Source organism: Strix aluco, chromosome 25 (genome assembly GCF_031877795.1).
Source record: "Strix aluco isolate bStrAlu1 chromosome 25, bStrAlu1.hap1, whole genome shotgun sequence".
Taxonomy (NCBI): Eukaryota; Metazoa; Chordata; class Aves; order Strigiformes; family Strigidae; genus Strix; species Strix aluco.
In genome coordinates, this window is record NC_133955.1 from 8,670,213 (window position 1) to 8,690,567 (window position 20,355).

At 47.2% G+C, this 20,355-nt stretch overlaps 1 protein-coding gene across 1 annotated transcript in view; it reads right to left on the reverse strand.

The window, feature by feature from the left end:
• Positions 1 to 615: 615 nt before the first annotated feature.
• The window catches only part of SYT6 (synaptotagmin 6), a 37,494-nt gene continuing 17,754 nt past the window's right edge, over positions 616 to 20,355 (reverse strand). The window contains exons 2-7 of the mRNA XM_074850382.1: positions 18,371 to 18,707; positions 15,965 to 16,523; positions 10,209 to 10,329; positions 8,495 to 8,666; positions 7,774 to 7,924; positions 616 to 2,172 (exon numbers count right to left, since the gene is read on the reverse strand). Coding sequence (XP_074706483.1) covers positions 2,101 to 2,172; positions 7,774 to 7,924; positions 8,495 to 8,666; positions 10,209 to 10,329; positions 15,965 to 16,523; positions 18,371 to 18,707 — 1,412 coding nt within the window. The 3' untranslated portion in view covers positions 616 to 2,100. The remainder of the gene's footprint in view (positions 2,173 to 7,773; positions 7,925 to 8,494; positions 8,667 to 10,208; positions 10,330 to 15,964; positions 16,524 to 18,370; positions 18,708 to 20,355) is intronic.

Genomic DNA, 20,355 nt, shown 5'->3' on the forward strand with positions numbered 1-20,355 from the left:
GCGGCTCCTTCTGGGTACGTCTTGTGCTACAGGTGCTTTGATCTGCCAACCTGCAAGAGGCACTTCCAGTTCATGGCGTTAAACACCCGAGGCTCAGCTCAGCTCAGGAAAAGGTTCAGGGGGCTCATGGTCATTTTTTGAACCATCCACCACTGTAAGTCAATTACTTTGAATGGTTAGAAACTCCTTCCAATAACAGACCTGGAATATTCCCAGGAAGGATGGGTTGTCTTGAAAAGGGGTGTCCTTAGTGGCGTCCCTTGGTAGAAGTCTACAGTACTCTTTATGCTGGAAAGCTAATGCAGTTTTACCACCTTTTTGTTTCAATGAACAGTAAGTGCTTGAAAGATTTTATTTTTCTTCCGTGACTCGTGTTCAGCAGTTCCCCAGGGATGTGTATTGACTGTCCCAGGACAACCAAGAACTGCAGAGTTTATGGCCCAAGAAGTGTCCGCTTCACATCACGCAGTCTGCCCTGGCAGGGCCTCACACCACGCAAGGACCTGCTGTTCTCACATTTTATAGCATCCACTGTGATTACTGTAACCGTCTAAAATCACATAACACACCATTACTGCTTTCACAGAGGAAGTATTTCACCAGGCAAGGCAAGACTTGCAAATAAAATAATTTTATTGAGTTTCTGCTTCTACAGCATGTGGCACGTAAGGAGAATTAAGACACAAGGTGTGATGAGAAATTATGTATTTGTCCTTCACTGACCAAAGGATTCATCTTACCCAGAAAAACAATGCAAATACCGTTCTCATGATGTTCAGTGAAGGCTGATGCTGTGACATTTAGGAAAATGGAAACTGAAGTTGACCTGAAGATTGTGGTCGATGTACGCAGTTCTGCTAACCTCATGTGAGGAGAAATGGCTGCCTTGCTAGCAAATTTTGGTTTAACTCCAAAGCAAAATATTTGCAGTTACTTAATTTAATTACAGTGGAACAAACAGCACTAATGTATTTATTAACTCAGAGATAAATCCACGATGAGAAAGTATCCAAAATCCTCAGCTGTCTGATAAAGATCGGCTGATTTAGCTGCATTTTCAAAGCTTGTTTGCGGGATGTTATAACTTCATTGGCCTCTGCAGCCAAGGAACCAGCAAAGTTTAATGTTTTCAAAACTTGATCTTCCTCCAGGGTTTGGGCCTTAGAAACTTTTTTCATTAAGGAAGTGCTGATACTTCAAGAAAAATGTTTGGAAGCTTTTTTTAATATTGGTTGTGTTTCTGTATTTCCCTTTACCCTTTTGTTCACCCTTTATTACTAGGATGATATAAGAAATAAAGATCTAGTGTTCATGCAAGGTTGTCACCTATTTCTGTAACATCTTTCCCCCTTTATGTCCGAACCCCACTTGTGGCAACACAGTTCTCTCCACTCCAGATAAGACAGTGATGCGCGGGGGGAATGAGTGGCGGCTACGAAGGGGTCTTAAGAAACTGTTCATGCAAGTAGCTCTAGGGAGACTTCAAATACAGGGAAAAAAAGAGCTTTTCCCCCCTGAGGAATCAATGGTGGTTTTTTATATATGACAAAAGGAACTCGGGATACGTACTGCACAAACTTCTAACAGCTCATGAACACTCCACACGAACAGGAGACCTGTGAAGGCGCTGCTGGGTTCGGGCTGCCCCGAGCCCAGAGCTGCTCGGGGTCAGGAGTCTCTCGCGTCCCGCGGTGCTGCTCGTCCGAGCGGGCGCCGGCAGAGCCGCCGTCCCGCTCCCGGCCACCAGCGCTGTCTGCAGACGCTCAGAGCACCTTTGCACTTTTCCAGCCTTCGTACACACTAAAAACTATTTTACATGCTATTTTACAGACCAAACTTCCAGCTCATGTCTCAGTCCACTTTCCTCCTCTGGAAACAGATCCGTACAGTAAAAGCCACAAGAAAAAACATCACCTTGGGAGACATATTAGACAAAGACATATTTGACCACAAAACGGGTTTCTGCCTTTACTTACTCAAGGAACAACTAGACCGGAAAGTCTTGCTGCTGCCACTGCCACTCAGCAACAAATTACTGAGACTGTAGGCCAAGTGCAAAAATACCTTGGTTTAGTCCCATTTTACTCGCCGCACTCTGTATCATGGTGTGGGTGGTGGTTTAGGCGAGGGACAGGAACCCTGGCTGTCAAAGCTCGCTGCCCGGCCTTGCCACTGGTGGGAGAAAAAAGAAAGCAAGTCTAAGAAAACAAGAGAGATTAATGGAAATTCTTCACGTCCCTTTACTGTGTTGCCTGTCTGCAACGTTCTCATCTGCTCTACAGCATGTTTCAACTTATTGAACGCCTGTGTTTAACCACTCAGGAAGAATTACTGAACAATTTACTTTATTGCTTTGTAAATCAATTCACAATTGTGAGGACTGCTCACAAAAAAGGAAAAACAAACAGTATCTGTGTGTGCTGTGAAGACAAAGTTTTCTCTCAGTTTAGCCTTCTGTTGTTTCCTGTGCTGTTGCCTTTTTGTTTTAGAAATACTGCTTAATTGCAGAACTACTTGAGTCTTTCCAGTCTGGCAATCTGACCACACAGAAGCTACATCCACAGTGCCAGAGACGTTTCTCAAAGTGAAAATCAGATCAGAGAGTCTGTGGATGTAGCAAACACTTTTTTGCCATACTTACAGGATCATAAATTATTAGTCATCTATCTGCCTTGGGGGCTATTATTATAATTCAAAACCATTACTCCTCATTTTGAGTACTTGCCCATCTCACCATCTTGTTTTATTAAATTCAAATGACAAATGATCAACATCTCCCAGAGACAACAGGAGGCACAGCACTTGCACTGCTTCACTCCCCCTGCCCGGATCGATTCTCTCCTCTCCTGCATAAGCAGAAGCTCTTTGCTGGCTAATATTAATGCTCTAGCATGTACGGATTTCACCTCTGTGGGTGAAATCTCATTTGGCAAAACAAACTTCACCCTCGCCTCGGCAAAGGCGTTCCAAGTGAAATGCAACTGAATCGGTGAGAGCGGGATGGGGCGCGCGCTCGCGGGGAGGCCGAAGGGCCTGGGGCCGGGGTGGCCGGTGCCTCTGGGGGCTGCAGCCCTGCAGGGCCCCGGTGAGGCCCGTGACCGGCCACGGGCTCTGCCCCACGGCCGCTCATCGGCGCAGCCGCGTCTGGGCTGGGTCTGCGCGGGCAGCACAGGGGCACGGCCATGTCCATCCGACGGCAGCTGGCAGAGGCTGGGTTTGATCACCCGCTTCGTCAGCGTGTGCGTCTGGTGGTTACAAAGTGGGGGCAGAGACAGGGTCAGGAACTCGGCCAGTCCCTTCCTCAGAGACACCGTCAGCACAAGGTAACTCACCGCACACAGACTATTCATCAGGGCTGAGCAGGAATTAATGAATGGAGAAGGCTGTCCTTCCAAAGGGGCTACCTTAAGGTAAGAAAACACTATCTTCTATGTTTCTGATGTCAAATGTATTTGCTAAAATCCCTGAGGAACTGATAATACGGACACAACCTCCTCATGAAAATTACCAATAAAACAGCAGATAAGCAGAAATTACAATAGAAAAGGGCTTTTGGCAGAGTCCTCAGCAAGTTCCTTGCACTGTCCTGCCTGCAGTTACAGGGACAACATTTGTTACTCCAAAAATGTGATGAAAACTCTTCCAAGAGTAGGTTCAAGAGACCGGTGTGCTGTGAGGAACCTGGAGATACTTTTTCTTCATTTAATTAGAAAAGGTGAACCACCCGTTGTGTAATTAACAGCCAGAAACTGGGCACAGTTCAATGGAAGTCAAACGTGCCCAAAAGTCTGGAAGAGGCTGGTTTTGCATATCTTTAAAGATAAATGGCTGTTCTTCATTATGGGCATGACTTATCTCTCAGCAAAGTTATTGGTTTTTATCTGGAGAAATAGTTTAAACAAATAAATGCTCCCATGCTGAATGTCAGAGGGACTTGGCAACATCAAAGACCCATTTTGCATTGCACTGATGCTGCTGCTCTACAATATCAGACAGTTTGTCTTTCAAAGATAACAGAGAAATTTCCAATTTTCAGAAGTCCCTTTCAAAGTCTGGAAAGACATGCTGTAATTTTCTATTTCTTTTTATAGACACATCACTTAACCTGGCTGACGGATGTATTAGGAAATGCAGATGAAACAGCTGTGGGTGGGATGGCTGAAGCACACCTGGGAGGCTGAGGCCACAGCAGCGGGTGCCAGCAGGACCTTGGGGCTGAAAAATGGGAACGGTTTGTGCCGAGGGCAACTTCACTGTCAGAATAACTTCTAAATGCAACAGCAAGTGGGATTCTCGTCTTCGGCTCTCAAACTCTCCTTCTAAATGGCTGTGTGAGGAAGATAGTACTGGGAAGCCTGTAATTAACGATTCATTTGCACATGTTCTCTTTTTAATGATGATGGTCATTAAAGAAGTGCAGTCATTACAGTTCGTTACTCACTGTTGATAAATATGGAGCAGCAAAAGACACGAAATGTAACAGAAGCAAGTTTCCCTAAAGGCTCCAGCAATGAAAGAGAAGAAAGAGCAACTCTGGCTCACGAGAACGGGCCGAGTCACGCTGCCGACCCAGAATGAGGGTTTGGGGCCGCTGAGCACCGCACGGCGGCTGGCAGAGCAGCCCGGTGCTGCCCAGGGTCCTCGTGTTGGACGGGCAAGGAACCAACGCCAGCGGCCTGGCCAGGGAGCGCAGTCCCAAGGGCACCGGCAGCCGTCCGTCCGTCCATCCGTCCCACACTGCCGTGGCAGGGAGCAGGGGCCAGGGCCGGTCCATCCTCCTGGTGTAAAACACTCTGGTGACAGTTTTCCTGGTAACTTCACCAGAACGTGTGACTCTGAGCTGTAGTCAAAATATGGCATAAGCCCCTTTTTTTGGCCATACCAGGCAGGGCAGTATCCATGCAGGTGAGTAAAGAAATTCCCAATTCCCCACCCTTTTCTTCACCCGTCTGCAGCACTGAGCTGTGTGGGGAGGGGCCAGGACACGGAGCTGCGGGCGTCACGGTGCAGGTGCAGAAGGCATCAGGCGCTGAGCAGCTCCGTGCTCCTGCGTTAACAGCTCCGGTCATCCACTGCTCAGTTTACACATCCAAAAAGACAACTCATTCCTAGCTTGCTCGCTTTCAGGTTAAGATCAAGCACTCAATCAGGAAAGACACTGATGTAGAGCAGAGGCTGTTACTAATCGCTGGAGCAAACAGAGAAGAGCACAAGGATCAACTAGAAAGCAAATGCTCCATTTGCTGTTGTCCAGCTGCAAATGCTCTTTAAGATGAAGATGAAGATGATGATGATGACCGCTCAGGATGTCAGCACAGACTGAGCTCACCCCCACAAAGATACAAGGGTGAAAAAGGGATGAAGGGTCAGCAGCTTCTCCCCCAGCATCTGCGTTCAAGGGCAGAGGGACCGGGGCTCTGGCTGCCCACGAGGCCTCCATCGCCGTGGCCCTCGGCCCCCATCGCCAGCACCCCCCGGCCTGGCGGCCTCCCAGTGCCTGGGGGCCCAGAGCTGATGGTACAAGATACAAAGCCCACACTGTTTTAAAAAATACAAACACATATGGAAAAGATGATGCGATTATCGCATCAAACCAGCAAATACCGTTTCCCATTAATTTCTCTCCAGCAGCCTGTGCCTTTTCTGTTTGTTTTTTTTTAAGCTGCACTAGGGATTTGCAGACAGCAGTGCTAAAACTTAAGAGGGCAAATAAACACAGGGACCGCTTGCTTGCTGGCTCTGTGCACCAGCTTGTGGCAGAAATACCAGAACAGATGATCAGAGGCTTTTTTTTTTTCTTTTAAGCAGAGCTCCTGACCTGTGCACTGGAAGATGAAATGATTCACTTGGGGTTTTTTTTCCAAAGTCTTGGGGGCTCAGCAGTGGTTTTCAAAGTATATTTCAGAAGGTGAGTCATCTTACGTGCCTTCCTTTGTTTCTCTGAGTTTTGTCACCATAATTATGTCTTTTTTTTTATATTGATTATCAAAAACTTTACAGCAGTCTTTCTTTCAAACTCCCACCTGCATCTGAAAATCAGTGTAGTAAGGTCAGATAAATTACAAACTGGAGAAGGAACTCCTGGCCCTGGGTCGGCCGCGGCAGCTGGTGTCATGCTGTGAGGCGCTGGGGATGATCCAGACACTGAGCTGACCGACCCGATGACAGACCACTAAGCATTTATCTGAAACTCGGCGGTCGCTGGTCCCCACCCTCCGCGGCAGCGTGAGACGGCGTCTGCTGCCTGCCCAAGCAGCCGCAGCTCGTGTGTGTGATGCCAGTGCTTGAGCATGGAGAGGCTGATCACGGCCTGGTCCTGCTCACCACCCAAAGGCAGTATCACCATTACACACGAACTGCACAGCGGTTTAATTCTGCTTTGATTTACACCAGTTCTGCACAGCTGACCTGGGTGGTTACTCCCGATTTACAGTGGTGCAATATGAGATCACGAGACACCTCACACAAGTGAGTGTGAATTCTCAGATTTCCACTGTCTGATGTGTGTATTTCCACCATGTCTTAAACTAAGATATTAATTGCCAGGTTTTCCCACTGGGTGTAATCGACCTGGTTCCAGGAAGCGAGGATGTTCCTCTGATAAACCCTGGCTCTGGAAGGTCCCCACGGCCGCATTTCATCCGCGATAGAGAAATGCCCACCGAGGGACGCAGCAGCCACGAAAACCGCTGCAGAGCTCCGCGCGGGCGGCTGGCCTCAGCTCGCACAGCTGCTGCGTACCAATGCTCGGAGAAAGAAAGAAACCTGCAGAAGCAGCAGAGCTGCCTCTGGGATGGGCATGGCTGAATTTCAGAAGCCAACCTGATGAATATGAGCTGGGATAGAGAGCACCGAGCACAAACTGCATTCTTGTTAGAGGAAAGAGCAGATCTCAGGGAAACATGGGTTTGATGCATACTAATTCAGACTACTGTGGAGGATCACCAAGCCTAGTGTCTGCCTTCCAGCAGAGCTCAGTATCTTAACTTCAAGGGGAAAATATGGCTTTTGTTAGTCTGTGGCTTTGAGGGAAAATGCCTCCTTAGCCCCAGATACAGTGGGAGGTTTTACTGCCTTTATTATACTTTAGTATACTATCACTGGCCACAAATGTTGGCTTTCTTTTCAGACCTGAAGCGTCAATAGCATGTGTGCCATTTTCCACATCTCTCTTCTCCAGAATTTATAACCTAAATCAGGCAAAACCCAAAGAGCTCTATAGGAGCATGAGAAAACGGAGTGCAAAGAGGAAGAAAATGCTAGAGATGGTCAAAACGGTACCCAGGCATTTCAGCCTTATTTTATCATCTGGGGCTGCATCAAGTGAATCTCTTTCTCTGGAGATGCTTAGAGCAATTACATTTGTTCTATTTATTCTCCCTCAAAGGCTTGGAGATGAGTCAACAGAAAAATCTTTTAGGATGAAAAAATTGAAACTTGAAATAGGCAATATCCCTGGACAATTTGTTCTGCAATCAGAACAGCATTCTCTTTCCTTACTGCTCTCAATCTCTAATTTAAAAAAAAAGAAAAAAAACCAATATGGTAACAGTCACATCTGTAAACACAGTCCCTTTCATTCTTGCTTGCAAGCTCAAGCAGCTATTTCGAGCCAATACAGAGATACTTGCTTTCTAGAGTTCATTTCTGGTGAGAAAATTCCCTCAGTTCTTGTCAGAAAACCCCAAGTGAGAGTAGAAGCTCTCTGAAAGCCTTGAACCAGCTCACTCATGCGCAGCACATGCATTAAAAGGAAAGAATAACTCCACACACCTCTTTGAAAGACTTCTTTACCTCCACTAATGGATGCCAGTGCGCGATGGGCTTGCGTGGGTATGCCAGCATCTCGTTCCAGTGGTCTCTGCCCAGTCCTTCAGCATTGACCCCCACACGGCAAACCCCAATAATCTCGTTGTGACCCACTCTGAAAACAATACAAAAGCAACGTGATTACCCGTCTCTCAGACTGTCCAACCAAGACTTCTGACCCCATGTTATCGGAGTGCCACGAGGCACGGCACTAGTGAACACGGGCTGTCGTACCCGCACGAGGACAGCCAGGTCTTGTCTGCTACTGTCAGCACATGGAGGCACTGCCACTGCCAGAAATAATAACTTTAAAATTATTTGAACTGTAGATCAGTCCAGATCAGTAATGGATAATTCATACACCAATTGCTGTTCAGAATGAGACCATTTGCCTTCTGAAACAGGATGATGGTTTGCAGGAGAAGCAAATAGCGAAGGGGAACACTACTCACTCAGGAAAATGCCATAAAGCAAAGGACCAGCTTTACCACACTTACTATTCTAGCAGGTAATTTTCCATAACCATAAACATCAATGACACTTTAACAATAAATCACTAGAGACAGATTGATGCCACAGAGCTGTGCAGGCAAGTCTCTGATACTAAGGAAAACGGCTATTGAGCAGGAAAACCTGCACCCAGCGGGATGTTTTCCCCTCCAGCTCTCCAGAGCCTTCCACCTACCGGTCATAATCCATGACAGAGATAAGCAGACTGACTTGATCCATGTTCTCTGGGGGAATGTCAAAGATTATTGCTTCATTGTACGTGGGATTAAGTGTGTTTTTCTTTATGGTGGTTTTCTTCTTTTTCAGTCTTCGCCCATCACAGAGCAAAGACACTTTGACATATGGATCTGAGGAGGAAGAGAGAGGAAAAGGCCTTCTGTTTATGGAGGTTTATTTTGTACCATCACATTATAGAGACAGCATTATCAAAGGGCAGACTGTAAGTTACCATGAGCCAAAGGCACTCCTCCTCCTCAAATGTACTTTTAGAAAAAGGGATGTCTGTGTACCAGCTGAATCCACCATTTCTTGTACTGGTGTGAGTGCTGACATGAGGTTCAGGCACTGAAGAACCAGCACTGCAGATTTCTTGGAAGGAAAAATCAGCTGTTTCCATCAGTTCTTCTGCGATAAGGGTTTGCAAGGGTAAGAAGGCCCCATCTCAGACCAGGAGCCAACACTCATCAGAAGACGGTAACGGGCACTGGGCACTCAGGCACGTTAGCTGGCGTTAACTGCTGGCCACAGACAGCAAACCGAGAGTTTTCTCTGAAGAAAACCCGTACTTTTTCAAAATTTGACTAAGAGAGTAAAACATAATGCAGCATTTCGACAATCCAATCAGGCAGAGGGGGTTATTTTACAGGGATCCTTTGCTGCACTGCTACCAAAACTATCCAATTGCTGACATTATAGCGAGCAGGGGAATTTTAAAACCCGTTTTCCCAATGTCAGAGAGCAGCAGAAAAGGTGTCAGGGCAGCTTTGCTTCACCTGCCTCCCACTGCTGATCGTGGCAGAACGCCCTCAAGTTACAAACAGCTCCTGTTTGCTGTAACGGCTGCCCAGGCAATCCCAATGCATTTTCAAGTAACAGTAACGTGCAACGTTATTACAGAAACGCTGAGCTGGCTTCATCTAAGTCTCAGTTCTCAGACATTTCGTATGGCATCAAGCTCCAATTGAGTAGAGATGTTTTCTGCAAAGATATTTTACTGTATTGTTACTGCCTTTTATGCAAGCTGTCAATGAAATTCAAATACTTTGATGCTGATCTCTGGAAAAGAAACTGCTTTTAATGTTGAAATCCAGAATTCGTGCATGCTGCATTTGTAAGCCAACTCTTTGGAACTGTGAATGCATACAGTCTTCGAGTGCTGTGATCCTCATGTTCGAGTACTGGCCACTGCAGAGAGGAATGCACACTCACCTGGGATTTATCCAGGTGGCCCATGAGCCTTTCCTGATCTTGGGGTGAAATGATTGATTCTGGCTGCAGCAGGTTATCCGATGGAAAACTCCTGACTCACATAAACCTGCCAGGGTCAGTATCTGCAACAGATCTGAGGCGTCCAACCCAAGAGACAGACCAGAGCTCTGACCCTGCAAACCCTTCCGTGGGGATGGGAAACCCCTGGCAGTCTCCTCGAATAGTACATTCACGTATATAACCACCTTCCCTGGATTCATGCCCTTGGGACGGGTTCAAAAGACAACTCTACTTTTAAAATTTTGTTCATACTTAAAACATGGACGAAGCTTTGCCAGGTGTTCCCGTGATGATACAGCCTTGGCACCAAGAGCTGTATGCCCACTATCCCCTGAGGCTACCTGAGGGAGGAGGAGGAGGTGTGGATGCGGTGGGGTCCTTCTCAGCCATCGAGCACCTACCTGAGTAACCAGTGATATCCATAGCTTTGAGATTCCTGCATTTAATGACTGTTAAGGTGAGGCGACCTGCAGTTGGCAAATAACAAAGGGAAAACATGATCTCTCCCAGGTCCACGCTTTCCTTTAATAAAACAGAGAAAACATTATATTGGAAACATGCAAGAAGCAGCTGGGCTGCCTCCAGCCTCAGCCACACAATGCTTCGTGCAGGATTCATGCGGCACTCACACCGAAACAGGGTTTTCTCTATTTTCAAGTGAATTTTTCTCTATTTTCTCACATTTTCAAGTGAATGACACTTTACTATATGGCGGTGCTTCCAGTGTATCCCAACATTATTTGGCTAAAAATGAATATAGGGAACAGGAAAAAAATGTGTGTCCAAATGTTATAGCTTGAAATCATAGTTAAGGATAATCCTCCACTGCCTCAGTGGAGTACGTGCTTCCTATTGGCACAGGACAGCTAATGCACTCCTCTTGTTCTGCTCCATTGCTTACACAGAAGTGAAGGATATCTAACACTAAATGAAGGCCATTAAGGAAATTATATTAGATCAAGTTTTGCTTGAATGTACAGTACATATCTTCAAGTGCCAAGTGTGTGACACTAACACCTATTTCCTCAGTTGGAGGAATGTAAGACAAACACAGCCTGAGATCACAGAAAGGTGACACCTGAACATGCAGCGGTGCTGTGTTCTCTGGCTGTACACTGCAACAAGTGACCTTCTAGTACAGCCAGTGCCATCGGTTCAGTGACAGAGGTTTACAGCCTTTGCTGGTGCCTGACATTGCGGCAGAGAACGCAGATGTCTCTGAGTAACACGGCGATTTTCTCTGAAGTTGAGCATGAATTACTAGGTAGTTACAGACCAGAGGGGTCACAGCTTTAAAACAGAAGAGAACCACGAAGGGCCCCACTTAGTAACAACTGAGCTTTTAGGTTGTGACATGCTTATTATCGTTTGGGCCACCAACCCCTTTGAGATGCCTTCAAAGAGCTAAAAAACACAGTATAAGGCATGTGTATATGTGTATATAAATAGTGAATTAACCAGCAGGTGGCACTCAGAAATGTTTAGTAGTTTCTGGATTACACAGAGGCCAATACAATTTATTCTTTTAGTGCCCCATAAAACAACTTTTACACATTGCTCTTAGCACCTCTTGTACATGCAGCCTTATCTACTACACTTCCTAAAAGCCCATTCCATCATCGCCTTGCTCATGGGAATTCAGGAAAAAAAATAAACAAACCAAAAGTATTATTTAAACTAGAAACCATTATCATCTGAAGTGAGCTGAAAGATTTCCAAACACCTTCCAAAAATGGATTAAAAAAAAAAAAAAATCTTATTTGGTACCTACAGATCCCACATCTGTAGAGCAAACAACCCGTTTATTCTTGGAAACAGAGTGTTTGATTCATTTCAATGTGATATAATGATCCGCTGAAAGAATTTTAGCTGTTAGTAGTAGAGTGATAGAACTAGAAAGACAAGTAAATGCATTAGGCACTTAAAGCTTTGCTAAGTGTTAGGAGAATAGATCTTGTTGATGGATGAGATTTTTGCCAAATTATTTCCTTCTCGTTCTCTGGTAAGGCAAAGATTAGATATTTATTCCACTTAGATGTGCAGAATACTAATGAACATTATATAAAAGTCTTGATTCTTGACAAGACTTCATTTGACTAGCAAATACATTTAAAATCTTCTCAAGCATAGAGTGTACAAAAGACACAGTGGCAGCCAAATGTTTTCTGGACAGAACAATGTATGACTAGACTTGTAAGTATCTAAATAAACGTTGTCTCAGAAAGTGCTATTTGCTGGTAAATAGGAGTTTCATGCTCTCATCCACTCAGAGTTCCCACGCGGATCTCTCACTGGCCTCACTGAACCAGTGGCAGCCTACAGAGCTTTCCTCCCAAGCACGATCTCGAGTCGCAGCCGCGTTGTCAGGGGCCAGCAATGAAATACATGGAAACATCTACTGAGTTGTTATTCCTCTCCCTCTTGATGTGTCTCCTGGGAGCTAAATTTCTTGCCTCACAAAATATTACTAAAGTTACTTTATAAGGTACCAGGATCATTGTCACCACACACGAAAGAGCTTTTAGAGCCCCTGCAGCTTCCAGCCCTTGACTGTAACGGGTGCCCCTGCGTCACGCTGCTGTCTCAGAGGTAGAGCAGCAGTGAACAGCACCACTGAGCGTGCCAAAACGTCCTGCCCCTGTGTCACCTGCACCCTGAGAGCCGAGCTGAGCCGTGGCTGGTGCTGCCTGACGCCGGTGTGGCCGACGGGCAGAGGACAGGGAGCTCAGTATTTTACAGAGCCTCATTCATTTACGGTGTCTTCAAGCGACCACTCAAAACTGTGTGCCCAAAATTACAATTTGTTTTTTAAAACATGGCACTTCTCGTTACCTTTAGAGGTATTCTTCCTCTTTTCAGACGAATTGCTTTACATAACAAAGAGCCTGAATAAATAACTCTGCACTGAGGAGGCACTTCATAAGAAGTGTCTGGAACCTGCTGCAAACACTGCCGCTGCATCACAACTACGCTTGAGGACTGGGGCTGTACCTTTACACTTAAGTGTCTCCAGCTCCAGTCAGACACTGCATCTACCAGTCTTAGCTACAGACTTTACTGACAATAGAATTTAAAATAAATATTGTGAAATTATGATTAGAAATGGTTGTTCTGTTCCCAAAGAAATGAGCACCTAATCTCACTGTGTGCTGCCTGCACTGGACACCACGTCCACTGCACAGCGCAGCAGCAGCTGGCACCCGGGTGCCACCCTGGGCTGGGTGTTTCCTTCGGTCTCTTTGGTTTGGGAGGCACGAGGATGGGACATCTTGGACACAGATGTCAGAAGAGAGCAGCCTTATATGAGACCGTAAGAGCACCCTATGGGCGTCATCCCATCTCCTATTCCTCTCCTCACACTGGGAGGACCCGTTCAGGGTATAAAACTAACATAAATTGTTCTTTGACCTCATTGTATTAGGTCAAGGGATTTTTCTTTGCAACCATAAATACAGGAGAGTAAAGCATGTCCTGTGGGTACATTATTTTCTCACAGATTATAGACATTGGGACATTTCCAAAATTCATATCAGTGCCTCTTAGGAAATAATGGAAGCTCTGAATCAATAACCTTTGCAGACTTGAAACCAGAAATGTTTCACTGATTCACAAGCTGTACAATCATTAATTAAATAGTTGAGTGCTAGCTATTTGAATAGCTTATATCATTGCTTAAGTGTGTTCCTATCTTCTTACCCACACGATCAATCTAATGTATTATTAGTCACCCAGAGCTTTCCTTGGGTATTATGAAAACTGTATTTACCCTTCTCGTATTTGATTAAACAGAAATGTCCTTGGGTGTGATACAATTGGCTGAGATGTACCAATATCAGCCCATTCCCAAAGAATGGCACAGGGACAATGAGGGGACGGAGCCAAACGTGGCACTCAGGGTTTCTGTGGGAGCTCTTCAAAGCTGCCACACAAAGCGTCTTGGGCAAGATGTTGACTCTGCTCCTCTCACACCTTCTTTGGAGGCTTTTCCCTCAACAGTCCTTCTGTTGGTGTCTCTCCACCTGTTTTTGTGGGTTGTTTTCCCCATTAAATTAGTTTAGTTAGTCAGCTAGGAAAACATCCACTATTTCTTGCAGACCCATCCCAGCAAAACACAGAACATGCACAGGTTACAACCTCCATAACCATCTCCTGCAGCCTCATCTTACTGTGCTTTCCTTCTAGTGAGATCAAGTGTTGCTCCTTCCCAGTTTCACTCCTGTCCGCAGTTCTTTTCCCTCCAAACTCCTCGGGCTCACCACACCCTTTGTACGCTGATCTTACAGCAAGGAAAGGGAATGTCCCTGCCGCCACAGAGGTGAATTCACCCCAGGGTTCAGCACCACGCACATCACCGCCAGCGTGGCAGAGCTGGCAGCGAGCTGAGTCTCAGAGGCAGAGCAGATGCAAAGGGGTAGATGCCTCCAAGAAGCACCCGCACATGTGATGCACCTTGTTCGTCTCCCAGCAAACCTTTGCCAGGCGAACGACTGTGCTTGATGCCTGCTTGCCTCTTTGCCAGCGTTTTTCCTTTCACTACCATCCATTAATCCTAATGGACATGGCTATTTGTGGATTGAAAGCCAGGAGCTGTAAACACCCTGCTAATTAATACCATTGACTTTCCCCGTGGTTGATCCTGTGCCTCCCGCCCACCTCCCTTGCAGGCAAGATGCTCGAAAGGCCTCAGAGCTGCAGCTGGCAGCACGCTCCCCGCAATGCCCCGGGGTTCCTGGCAGGCGTCGTGTGTATCTCGGCGCCCTTAGGCAGGCACGACACAAGCTGTACTGCCACAGAGGCATGACGGCCGCTCTCCGTGCCCTGCCAGGGCCGCTGCCAGGGCCAGCACGCTGCCTGCACACCCTACTCCCCGTGCCCGGGCGCTGGGCTCCCGCACCGCGCCCCAGCTGCGGCACACGGCACAGGACACGGTGCTGCACACGCGTGTCACACCTCACAGCTCTTCTAGAAAGTTCCAAACATGCTACAGTGAAGGAACCAGCACTAATAGCAGTGACCAAGGGGTACAACTGGTGAGAAAAAAGCTGCAGAGAGCTACAAAGCAAATGTCTTTTGATACTGCTGACCAGAGCGCAATAAACCTTCGTATTTGACAGCTCGTTCCGCAATACAGAAAGTGGGAGAGCAAAGGTGTGAGATGAGCTACGAAGGAAGTTGCAGGAGAGATTTTTGCAAGTCGTGGGATTATGTCAGTCGCCAGGGAAGATCTGACAGGGCCCGTGCTTTCAGCCACAGGGGTGAGGACACCTCGTATTCCAGGTCCAGAAAGAACAACATGAAATGACAAAGACAACGACTGACTTGGTGTCCAGCGGCAAAGCAGTTCAATCATTTGTTTACCCCCAGAACCAGCCAGGTCCTCCTGGGAGAACAGTGGAGGAGCTGACAGCTACTGTGTAGAGGTTAATGTCACTGCTTCTGCACTCAGTGATCAGTGGGAGAGGGTGGCCTCTCCTGCCAGCTCCCTGAAACCCTGACAGTGACTGCGACATTTCCTGCTTTGACACTTGGTTTCACTTTCAGAGAGAATTCCCCAGAACTACTGAAAAACCCACATCCAGCTCTGGGAGAGTTGCCAGCAACACATCAGACAATGCTCTCAATACAGAAAAGCCCAGCACCTCCAAAGGGTTGGTGGTGGCCCTCCAGAGCTAATTCTGACTTTATCTGGCAGACAACCAGAGCCTGAGACCCTTCGCATGTCAAAGGGGTGCCAGACAGGGACGTAACCAACCCCTCAGTTGTTTTTTAGCAAACCTGGTATCAGCGAGACTTGCTGTGGGTGAGATTACAAAAGTCACTAAGTAAGGGGATGAAATTTCAATAAACCAGGATTCTGGTAAAGCTGACAGGCTTCTGAGTACAACAGCCTTTGCCACCGCTGCGTGCGGTGGCTGTAGGTCCCCAGGGCTGACGGCACCTTCTGCAGGGAGGCCATAAACCCACCAGCTGGCAGTTGTGCAGGACTTCCCCCTTCAGGCAAAGCAGCCAGAAAGAGAAGCCAGAGCCACCCTGCCCTGGGGCCGCTCACCACACACTCGGTCCCCTTCCCCCACACGCAGGGGTACCACGTGCCACGCCGCAGCACCGCGCCGCAAGCGCTGCCAGGGCAGGACAACCCTCCACAGCAGATACTCACCGTCGTCGCGTACTGAATGTCCTTCCAGACGGAAGTCTCCCGGGAAAGGTCTGAGGCCTCAAACAGGTTCTCCAAGATAACTTCTCCTATCATGTCGTGTCTGGAGAATCTGTCAAAGTCAAAGACGCTCAGGTGGAGCTTCCTGCTCGCCAGCTCCTCATGGGGCACAGGGAAGTGGAAGGACTCATCGAAGGTGGGATTCAGAGTCTTCCTGTGGACTCGTGTCTGGAACTTGCGCTTTCTGTCAGGCAGGAGGTAGATCTTCACGTAGGGATCTGAGCTGCCGCAGAAGTCTTTGGCTGGCAAGTCAAAAGCCCTGAGAATTCGGACAGTCAGCGTCTCATTCTCGTAGTCGTACTTCAGAGTGAAGTTAATTTTCCCACAGGTTTTTGCTGCCTCTTTTTTGGGATCCTCAGAGTCAACAGATTTTTGCTTATAGAGTTCGGGTTTAATGCGACCGATGCTGGTTGGCTGCTCAGCCACAGCCGGCGGATCCATGCCGTAGTCCATGCTGGATACGTGCATTTGCCGAGGAAGGTGCCTTTTGAAGGAGATGTGCCTGCAGGAGGAAGACGCAACAGCTGTATGGTTTTCCAAGGACATTTCTCTCCTTTTTCTCCCCTGGACTACTAACTCTAGGAAAGCAGAGAGAGCACAAGAACAAGTGCAACAGGTACTCCTGAGCTCTGTACAGAAACCACATACGTTATGGAAAAGAACACTGAAGGGAACACCTCCAGTGGTCACAGGAACCGACCCAGCAGATTTCCTGACTTTCAGAGTATTTGCAGCAAGCTGCATTGTTTCACCTGTTACACAAGTAATAGCTAAATACAGGAGACCAATAACTCCTTAACGAAGCTGTAGACAACCCAGTGTGGAGACTCTTTCCCGCCCTCAGTCCTTACGCTTCCAAGATACTGGCACTAAGTTTCCCTTAGGCAAAAAAACTTTTAAAGTGAGAGAACCACGACCAGCTCAGAAAGTTAGGTTTTATTCTGGGTATTGCCGCTTCCAAACTTCTCCAACAGACTCTCATCAGAAACCGATAGATAATTCTTGACCGGGAGGAACCCACAACCTTATCTGGAATCTGTCTCTTGCCTGGAGTTCCCCTTCAGCACAAGGGAAACTGTATGTAAGCAAAGCTTTATCTAAGCAAAGCATAAAAGCTTTCGGTGGACTCATGGCATTATTTCAGATTATCTGGTGTTTACAAGAGCAGTATATGGAGTTATTTAACCATACTAGGAACTTCTACAGCCAGAGCATTAGCTTTCGGTGATACTTGGTGCTCAGAGACCTCACTTCTCCTTGGCAGGTTCCTCAAAGGCATTTTGGCCTGGGCTCGGCTGGGCTGGGAGTCAGAGATCCCAGACTGCTGAGGTTGCTCCCCAGCGTCCCCGGGTCTGGCTGCCTGCCTGCAGTTCATGCTGGGCTCTTTTGCTTGAGAAACTGTGTTTGAAACCCTCCCACATACAACCAAGACCCACTTTGTCCTAATCCAGACAGGCCGAGCTTTTGTATTCTCCTCCACTGGAAAGGTGTAATAAGAGCAGAATGAGCGTGTGCACGACAGAGGGGCAATCAGCTGTCCAAAAAGCGGCGTAGTTAAATAAAAGAGTGTGTGGCATAATTGCAGGTGGCACCATGCTGATTTTAACTCCAGCTCTTCAAACAGAAGGCTGTGATCGGTGCCTTACTAGTCCTGCAATATGCAGCCCATTTCTGAGCAATGTCTGTTTCCGCACTCTCGCACACATCGTGGGCACGGCCAACAAAGCCAGCAGAAGTGCTGGGGCACAGCCAGGACCCTGCGATCACCCTTTCCTGTCCCAGTTTCACGGCCTTCTGTGTCAAGGGAGAGGTACCGTATTTCTCAGTATCCTTGCCAAGAAGGTGTCCCCAGGTTCGTACGGCCTTGCCCTGATTTACTGAGCACGACGCCGACAGCTCTGTCCCTGGCTAAGCCACGCGCCGAGCACTGAGCGCAGCTGGTTCTAAGCGTGTGCAGAGAACGATACGTCAATTCTGCTTATCTAATTGTTTCTGCTAGGAGCCACAACAACAAGAGAGAGCAAAAAGGTCTAATTCTGTCCGACAGCACACCATCATTGATACTTGAGCCTGCCTCTCATGCTGGAACAAAATTAAAGTGGCCAAAGCACACTGACGGCTTGACACAATGAGGTCAAGTCACAGTAATAGGGCTTGAATCCTTGATTCTTTCAGAAGGGCCCACAGTAAGCCAGTCCTAACACATCAATTGGTTAACAGCCAATCTTTGGAAAGTGATCCAGCATGTAGGTGGGAGCACTTTCTCCAGCCTCCCTGAAGGCATCCCAGCCTCCGGCTCCGTTAGAGGCTGCTCCCGCCCGCCCCAGCGCAGAGCGCGGCTCCACTCACCTGGAGGAGGACGCGGGCTCCGTCGTCTGCCTCTGCATCCGTGTGCGCCGCATGATGTGGTCTCTCATGGACATCTGGACCTCTGCCGGGATGTCTGGCGATGTGTGGCTGATCTTCACCGCTGCCTCCAGGAAACTTATGGCACCGGTGTCCTTGAGCTTGTCTGCCATGTTCTCCTTATTGCAGCCTGCCTCGCTCTGCAAGACGGCCAGGTTGGAACAAATGGCCTTGTTCCTCCGGGGAACCCAGCACAGCTTCCAAAAGAGAAACAGAAAAACTGCCACCAGGGCCAGGCCACACACAACAACTATCACTGCAAGGAGGCTGACGGAGAGCTCTACACGGGGAGAGAAGGCAACAGCAACAGGGAGAGGGGAGGAACAGGAAAGGAGAAAAGAAAAGAAAGAAAAGATAAGAAAGATGGTGAGCAAGCCATAAGTAAAGGGAAGAAATGGTCCAAACTGGCTTATATCAAGACTACTGGAGAGCTCTTAGCAGGTTCTGCAAGCAAGAGTCAAACCCAAGTGAGCATCCCCTGACAGATTCAGGACCGCTTCCTGCCCCAAAGCATCTGGGGAGAAATGGGTGTCTCCAGATGGCCAGAGCTATGAAGTTTATACCATGATGCTCAGACTGGCTATAAAATATCATCCTTGATTTGTTTTGTGGCATTGGCAAACTGCTGAGTTTGAAATCGAGAAGAATTAGAAGAACTCCAGAATTGCATGATAGAAACAAGCTCCAGTGTTGTACTGGCAGAAACAGCCTTTTTGCTTCATATCACTGGTGTTCAGACACTATATTTAAAAAAATCTATCTACCATGATCCTCGAAGCAGATTGTTGTACTGTCAGTGCTCACATCTTGTCCAGATGTGCCCATAGGGAATAAAAAGTAAATACCAATACACAAAAAAAAAAAAAAATCACAAGCTGCTGATGCAGTGAAACCAAACATAGAAGGAGGCTGTATGGCAAGTACTACACATCCTTATTCTGAACAGCACAGAAGCTGCCTGTGTTCTCTGACTCTCTGAGTCACCTTTACCTCATACGCTAAGTATTTCAGCATTTCAATCTTTTTCTGGAGAGGAAAGAGCTTCCATACCTATGGCTGAAGAATCAGGAAAAAATGAGATATATTTTTATGTATGATCTGGGCTGTGGAATGATTCACAACACTTCAAAAAGTGGTTAATTTTAGTTCCTTTCTTACAGTGTATTAATTACCAGATTCCTACCCAAACCAAAATTCCAAGAGTTCAGAATCACAAAGAATACGAGTCCCTGAAGACGAAGACAGGTTTTGCTCTGGAGTTAATTCTGCAGTGTCAGGACTACGGACAACTCAGTCGCAGACTGCTGTGAGTTCACAGACAATTCCTTGATCGCCTGCAGTGTTACTTGCAGTGACCAGCAAAGCCATACTCCTTACATTACCTGAGGGCAAGTCAGGACAGAAAGACAGGCAAAAAAATATCAAACACCCCAAAAGTTTATACAGAATAACCATTACCTCTTACTCACCTCTGTTTACGTGTATGCTTGGACCATAAACATTTTGTCCTGCCACATGAAAGCCACATTTTGTCCTGCCACAGCAAAAAGCACCCCAACCCCACTGACGAACCACAACAGCAAAGTATTCAGGAACCCATTTATATCATCAAACTTTGCTAACGTGCTATCTGGGAATACAACACCTACTATATATTTAGGATTTTCGCATCAGTTCTTGTAAGTGAAATCTCGAGGAAGCGTCAGACACAAAATGCGACGTCTACACCAGACCGAGGCAGCTCTGCTGAACACCTGGGGAACCATCTGTTGTTTCTGATATCCCAGAGGAAATGCACTGTTTTTCCACAAAATTACCTAGCTTAGCAAACTCACTAAGAGCTTGAGGCAAAGCTTCCTGACTGCCCACAGGTTCTTTGACTTCAAAGGAAGGGCTGGAAGCTGCCAGCAGGACCAGAGGGACAGAAG